This window comes from Rhinoderma darwinii, chromosome 3 (assembly GCF_050947455.1).
Source record: "Rhinoderma darwinii isolate aRhiDar2 chromosome 3, aRhiDar2.hap1, whole genome shotgun sequence".
In the NCBI taxonomy this organism is placed as follows: domain Eukaryota; kingdom Metazoa; phylum Chordata; class Amphibia; order Anura; family Rhinodermatidae; genus Rhinoderma; species Rhinoderma darwinii.
Genome location: NC_134689.1, coordinates 217,580,637 through 217,588,585, shown reverse-complemented (window position 1 = coordinate 217,588,585; position 7,949 = coordinate 217,580,637). Strand labels below are relative to the sequence as shown.

General features: G+C 40.0%; 1 protein-coding gene across 5 annotated transcripts in view; it reads right to left on the bottom strand.

Annotated features, from left to right (window-relative positions):
* DMTF1 (cyclin D binding myb like transcription factor 1) overlaps window positions 1-7,949 on the bottom strand; it is a 53,737-nt gene that overhangs the window by 4,376 nt on the left and 41,412 nt on the right. For 4 of the 5 annotated variants that reach the window (XM_075857374.1, XM_075857371.1, XM_075857375.1 and 1 more), the window contains 4 exons: window positions 5,495-5,574; window positions 5,205-5,363; window positions 2,631-3,008; window positions 1,533-1,674 (listed from right to left, as the gene is read on the bottom strand). In XM_075857374.1, the coding sequence (XP_075713489.1) occupies window positions 1,533-1,674; window positions 2,631-3,008; window positions 5,205-5,363; window positions 5,495-5,574 (759 nt within the window). The remainder of the gene's footprint in view (window positions 1-1,532; window positions 1,675-2,630; window positions 3,009-5,204; window positions 5,364-5,494; window positions 5,575-7,949) is intronic. The other variant, XM_075857376.1, reaches the window with a different exon arrangement.

Genomic DNA, 7,949 nt, shown 5'->3' with positions numbered 1-7,949 from the left:
GCAGCATTGCTCGGCCGCTGCCGTAGTACCTGCTAACATGTTTTATTTATCCCACGGATGCTCCAAGTTAAAAGGGTCTGTCATTCCCTTTACATCTCAATTCACACTAGTGTCAAAAGCTCATTCTCCAGTTGATGTCTATTTATTTGGTTTTAACCATACAATAAAAAAATTGAGCAAATAACAGGAGACCGTTTCGATCACAAGGAATAATGAACCTCTGTCCCCATTGAGAATTGGTGTAAAAATAAAAAGGTTTGAAAATAAAAAACAATTATGATAAACTACTTTACTCGTAAGCTAACAAATGTAACTACAACTCCTATGGTAACCCTGAAATAGTTAACTATTTCAGTATCGAAATTATTTGTAATTGATGGTTTAACAGCTATTTCTCAGAATAGACATGGAGCCATGGTAGCAGTGAATAATGCATAGTCATAATTGGAGCTGATCTTGGTCTAGTTGACCTATAGATTGTACCCACCAAACAATTTTGAGCATTAGTCAGCCTTTTCTTTTTATTCTTATTAAAGGATTCAATCAAATGGCATCTTGATTCTTTAGTGTACCTTTAGGGATTTTCCAGGAAATTTTCATTTGGAAAAAAGCTAAAGGCTGATATTTCAGTGAGGGCATTGACCAATTCCATTCACTGTGGCTCAGCAGTAAATATGAGATCACATGATGAGCCAGTCAGCAGGTAGAAGCTGTATGCTAAGAGGGCTGGACAGAACCCTAAGTTATATGAACGAAATATTGGGAGCATAGTGCAACATACATAATTTATGATACAGTGTATCATATTAAATTGATAGGTTCAAACACATGAAAAAAGTTGTGTGACTGAAAGTCACCGTTTACACTCAGCCTTAAAGTAAAACGGTCATCAGACTATGCTGCCCTATGTAAGCGCAGCATAGTGCGGAGAACGGTCCGTTCTCTAATTAGTTCAGATGACACTTAAAAAAAATTGTGCTGTTTGACCAATATGTGCGATCAAAGAATCCAGCGGACTCAGTTGTATTCAAGAAAAAGTGCTCCTCCACCACTCTCAGCAGTAATTGATGGTCTGTTTCTCTTTATGCAGATAATTACTATTGAGAGGAGCAGGGGGAGCCCTTCCCTCATGAACACAGCAGACTCATAACTATAAGTCCGCTATATTCTTTGATAGCTCCTATTAGCCAAGCGTCACAATATTTCTAGCAGAGTGGACCTGTCCTGACACTAGGCTGCCCTACATAGTTTTATGACAGATCCGCTTTAAAGTCATTGGGGAGTCCACAAGCAGTTAGAACATTTTTTTTTTTTTTTAGATCCGTATGTTTATAGTAAAGTGTTTCCGGGATAGTTTCACTGCCAGGAACACAGATGATATCAAGCGTATCAACAATTTCCAACTTTACTTCCAGTTACCTAGGAATATAAGGCAGCTCCTTCCAATCTATGCACGTGACCGATCTAATAGGTTTGATTATCTAAATTGGAGGTAAACCAGTGAAGTTCTGCCAAGCATTACTGAGTACTACCTGCAAGTGTGGTTAGTGGAAGCACGGATTCTCCATCAATATCATCCGATTGTATGTAACTGTGGCACGATGGGACTATCAACACTGTTCCTTCAATAGCGGGTTGACCAATGTGTTCTTCGAGGGCAGAAGACCTGAGATCCTGCGTCAAGTTAAAAATACAGGTTATTTGCAATAGTTCCATTAAAAAGACGTCAACATAATGCCTTTCTCTGCAGGGATTATTAAAAGTATGCATTAAAAATTGTGTACACTATGGTAGCTTGTTTATTGCCCCAATGCATGTAAAATAAAACATGAAGCTACGGGTCAATCAGTCCCTGATCTGATCACTTTTGGGACATGTATTGCGAGAACTATGAAAAGATGAAATTTATCTTTAGAGGGAGATCTTTTCTATTGTTGTACACTGCATTTTCTATTTTGATAATGGATTTAAAAGATTGCAGCATTTAAAGAAAAATTGTAAATATCCAGTTTGGCATGGATCATTTTACACATAACAATTAAGGGATTGTTTGCATTAGACAATCCCTTTCTGTTAGAAGGGTTCCCAAACAATAGGCTGATCACAGGGTATATAAATGGCGGGAACCCAACAAATCAGCTGTAACCTATGGGGTAATCGAGCTGCAACTGTTCAATTTTTCTGCAACTCAACAACAGTGGAAAAGACACTGTGCCCATTGAAATCAGTGGGCTGCCCATGTATTGTATGGACATGCTGTATCCTCCAGGAGAGAGACAATCTTTGTAGCTGCTCTTGCTAATAGATGAGGGTTCTGAATGGGGGACTCCCCTCTACCCACTCAAAATTTCCTAATAGGATAAAACAAACTCTTTCACGATTGTTTTTTTCGGTTGTATCGCTAAAAATGATCTTTATGCGTAACTTTACCATTCAGATTGTCTGCAATAGTTTAAAGTATATCAACCGTACGAGCTAAAAATAAAAATCCAGCTCTGTTTTATATGAATAAAAATAACACTTTCCTTCAAGTTAATCAATTTTTCTGACACCAAGAGAATTTTCCTTTTTCAGACCAAATAAAAACCAAAAGGACTGGAAATAATATTTTTCCTGTAGAACATCCTTACTTCTTTGACATAGTTATCCACCAAGTCAATGTGACTAGTTGTCTTTATGTCCGCACGTAACATATCCTCCACATTTGTACCAGGATGAGGTACACGTTTCACCCTTGCCCTGATGCCCATATTTATGGACTGCTCAATGCAATATAAAGAGTCCCGGCTGACATTTATGTCCGTACAGTGCATCTCCTGGGGAAGACAGTCTGTTTTCCGAGGCCTATGAGCACTGTGTAAGTCATTCTGCTGTAAGTGACAATCTTCAGAAAGCTCACTCTGAGCAAGGGGTGAAGAGATGTCATCAGAGGCCAGTGTGCGAATTATAATCCCTGGTGTATGACAGTGGACTGTGACATTGTCACTTGCATTTAGGAGGTTTTCAGGCTGTGAACAAGGAGAAAGATCATCTGTACAGTTTGCATTTCAGGCTCCTAGCATAGATAACACAAGAAAAAAAAATGCTTGGTTTCTTCTTTTACAATTAGGCTGGATTCACACGAGCATGTTCGGTACATGATATACGGTCAGTATGCCGGCCGCATGTCCCAGAACGAACACACTGCAGAGAGCCGGGCTCCTAGCATCATAGTTATCTATAACAGTAGGTGTTACTGCCTCGCTGTGGGACAACTGTCCCATACTGTAATCATGTTTTCAGTACGGGACAGTTGTCCTGCAGCGAGGCACTAACACCTAGCGTCATAGATAACTATGATGCTAGGAGCCCGACTCTGCAGCGTGTTCGGTCTGGGACTTGCGGCCGACATATGGACCGTATGTCACGGACTGAACACGCTTGTGTGTGGGGCTCCTTAAGCAGTTTACGTAGTACACAGATTAAACAGTTTGTTGCTTGCTTTTATTTATGCCTTTTTCTATTCCTCGACAGATGGTGCCACTTTTATTTAACTGATAATATTCAGCTGGTGCGAATAGAAGAGGCCGTATAGGCTACATGAAAAACATTTTACTTCTCTTCCAGGTTCTGAGTGCTTAAAGGAAATGGATCACTTATATTTTTTTTCAGAATTTAAACCAGATAGTGAAACAATCTTCTTTTCTAATAGGTTTTATTTTTTGATTGTAGAATTATTTCATTCTATTTTCTGTATGTGATTATGGGAGCAGACATCTTGCCTGAGCTTCTATTAACAGCATTAAGAAATATGCTTTACAACAGCCACCATAGGAAACGGAACAGGCGGGGACCCATTCACTTCTATAGGAAAGTTTTCTAGACATGCTCTGTGACCTGTGCAGAGGTTATTGTGGAGGAACAGATGGGAGGGGATCCGTGTCCATCACCTATTATGAATGGTGGATCCTGTGTTATCTATATAGAGGTGTTACCGGTCATTGTAATCCTGCCCGTGATAATAAAGAGATGACTGCTGAGAAGTGATCTCTACAGAACAGGAAGTGTCAGTCTATTGTATGCCTCAGTGGCCAGAGGGAAAATTGCAAGATTTTAGGATTTTTTTTTTAATATAGATGATGACAAAGAGAATTTGAAAAAAAATCACCCACAATTCTTAAAAAATATGTTCAACAAAAAAAACTTGATTTAAACAATAGGTCATTTTCTGATGACACATTCCTTTTAAAGTTACAGTCAAAGTCTGAGGCCCTCTCTGATGATCTCATGGCATTTCTAGTTCTGATATATCTCAAGTGTGTCCCAGATACATTAGGAAGATTTATAAATACTATTGCAATGTAAAAGTGTTCCGGGGTTCCGTCTGAGGTTTCCGTCAGGTGAACCCCGCAACGGAAAGTCAAACTGAAACCACAGCTTCCGGTTCCGTCACCATTGACATCAATGGTGACGGAAACATTGCTAATGGATTCTGTTCGTCACCATTCCGGCAGGTTTCCGTTGGAATCAATAGCGCAATCGTCTGCGCTACTGATTCCGTCATTAAAATATCAATGGTGACGGAACCGGAAGATGTGGTTTCACTTTGACTTTCCGTTGCGGGGTTCACCTGACAGAAACCTCAGACGGAACCCCGGAACGGAAAGCCAACGCTGATGTGAACAGGCCCTAACTCTTATTTGTAACAGGCCATTTGGAAAATCAAAGCAGTGACTGACTGATAGCTGTGGCAACTACTACACTTTCTCCTTGTACCTAGTTTATGGAAATCTCCACCATGTGTGATTTTCACCATTCAAATCAATATTTACGTTTGTGTATATATTTGTGCACTTTAGATAGATAGATAGATAGATAGATGTACCTTTAGTCCACTCAGACAATAAAAAAAAATAGAACATCACTATATTTTCTACTGTGTTTCCAGCATCACTTGGATTTTCATTAGAAAGGGCTACTCAGAAGCACGAACTGTAGTTTCTCCATATGGCTTGAGATACAATAATGCCATAGGTATTAATGGCTTTCATACTCCTCTGCTCAATCTCACAATTGTTTTCTACAATAATATACAAACTGAAGATTTCATGCAAAATGCTAAAACATAAAAAGCAACACCATGTTTTATCTCATACCAGTTTAAACTCTACCATGTAGTCTCTAAATAATATACATGCAGGCCATATATAATTTCTCTTACTCACAGATAAGGCATGTACAATAATCTGCTCTGGTGATGCGGGGGAGGTGTTTGAGGTGAGGGTCACACCTTGATTTGATGTCAGTGTTAATGGAAGACTTTGGCTAGAACTTGTCTGCAGGATGAAGGTGCCTGAGGTACCACTTGGCTGTAAATAAAAGGACTTTCGAAAAGATAAAAAAGGTTATCAATTAAAAATAGATTATTGATATTATGCTTTCGTTCTTAATTATTATAGAGCACTGGATACCAAATAAAATATTGTGCTATAAAAATAGTCACTTGTTAACTTACTGGTAGGATCTCAAATGTCTGCAGTGTTTCTGTCGACAGAGAGTCTGGGTCAGCATTAGGAGAGGAGGATTCAGGTGAGGCTGCAATGGAGGGAAAACATTACTACTAGAATAATAAAAATGTACCATTAATATCTGGACATGGTGAATGATTGTAAATATCCAATTGTTTTACTATTAAAGAGGATCTGTCACGAGTTTATTAATTCCCTATCTCCTAACTAAATCGAATAGGCACTATGATGCGGATAACTGCAGTGTGATTTGTTTTCAAAAACGTTTATTATTTGCAAAGTTCTAAGCATTTTTCTAAATATGCTAATTTGGCTATAATAACCAAATAGGTGGTGACTTTCTTTTCACTCTGGGCGGTGTAATGTTTTCTGTATGACACTGTGCAATCAGCATCATAGACTCCCATCTTTCATATGCCACCAGGACCACTGTTCTAGGTGGTCCACAGCCCGAGATATGGCAGTTTGAAGTGATCCCCTTCCCTACAGCCTCAGTCTCTCTCATCAGCTTCATGCTGATAGGACAGCGTCAGAGGCTGTGAGGTAGCTCCACCTCAGGAGAATCGCTGCTGTAACCTCCCACTTGTCAAGTATTGGCTCATTTGCATATTTAGAAAAAAGCTCATCACTTCTAAAATAATAAACGTTTTGGGACACAATTTTCACTAACATTATCAGTGTGACCGCGCCTATTAGATCAACTAGGAGACAGGGCATTACTAAACTAGTGACAGATCCTCTTTAACCCCTTCCCAACATTTGTCGTAAGTATACGTCATAGAAAGCCAGTGCTTCCCGCAAAATGTCGTATACTTACGACAAATGTTTGGCACCGGCTCAGAAGCTGAGCCGGTGCCATCATCGCCGGATCTCAGCTGTATCTGACAGCTGACATCCGGCTGTAATGGCGGGGACCGAAATTAGCTTAGATCCCCGCCATTAACCCCTTAAGTGCAGCGCTCAAACGCGATCGCTGCACTTAAGGTGTTTGCAGCTCATCAGAACCCCGGTGGCTGCAATGGAAACCGGAGGCCTAATACTGGCCTCCCGGTCTGCCTAGCACCGAAGCCGGTCAAGATCCGCCCGGCGGCGGAGCCTGATCGGCTTCCGTAGCCGCCGACAAGATGGCGCCGGCTCAGGAGCTGATCCGGCGTCATCAGCGGTGGAAGTCAGCTGTATGTTACAGCTGACATCCACCAGTAACGGCAGAAACCGGAGCTAGCTCCGATCCCTGCCATTAACCCCTTCGATGCAGCAATCGAAAGCGATTGCTGCATCGTAGCGGTTACTAGCAGATCGCCAGCCCTGACAGGCAATCAGGACTGGCGACTGCTGCTATGGCAACAGGAGACACAATGGTCTCCTGCTCTGCCATTACGGAAGACAATTTAGGCCCCGCCGGGAGGCGAAGCCTAATCGGCTTGCTGTCAGTAAATGACTGACAGATCTAATACATTGCACTACGTAGGTAGTGCAATGTATTAGAAAAAAAATAATCTGACCGTTGGAACTTCAAGTCCCCTAGTGGGACTTGAGAAAAAGTGTAAAAAAAAGTATAAAAAAAAAGTGTAAAAAAAAAGTGCAAAAAATAAAAGTTTGAAAACAATAAAAGTTTCAAGTAATAAAATAAAACACAATCCCCCTTTTACTCTTATCAAGTCCTTTATTATTGAAAAATAATAATAAACCATATGTATTTGGTATCGCCACGACCGTAACGACCTGAGTTATCAAAATATTATATTATTTATTGCACGCGGTGAACAGCGTAAAAAAAAACGTAAAAAACTTTACCAGAGTTTCTGTTTTTTGGTCACTTTGCCCTACAAATATTAGAATAAAAAGCGATCAAAACGTCGCACGTATCAAAAAGTGGTACCTATAAAAACTATAGCTCGTCCCGCAAAAAAGAAACCCTCATACAGCTCCGTCGACTAAAAAATTAAAAAAAGTTATGATTCTCACAACTTGGCGACAGAAAAAATACATTATTTTTACAAAAGTAATTTTATTGTGCAAAAAGTTGTAAAACATAAAAAAGTGCTAGAAATTGGGTATCGCCGGAATCGTACTGACCCGCAGAATAAAGTTAACGTAATTTATAACGCATGGTGAACGCTGTATAAAAAAAACTAAAGAAGCTGTGCCAGAATTGCGTTTTTTTGTTTACCTGGCCTCCCAAAAAATAGGATAAAAGGTGATCATAAAGTCGCATGTACCCCAAAATTGTACCAATAATAACTACAGCTCGTCCCACAAAAAACAGCCCTCCTACCACTACGTCTATGAAAAATAAAATTAGTTACGGCTCCAATAAGTCAGGAAATAAAAAAATATGGAGTTGTGCAGGCCCGAGGAGAACATTTCTTCTGTTTCAAGAGGCGATTTATCAAGGACCTAAAATTAGGGAACCAGGAAGACGAGAGCCCAAACATATCCGCT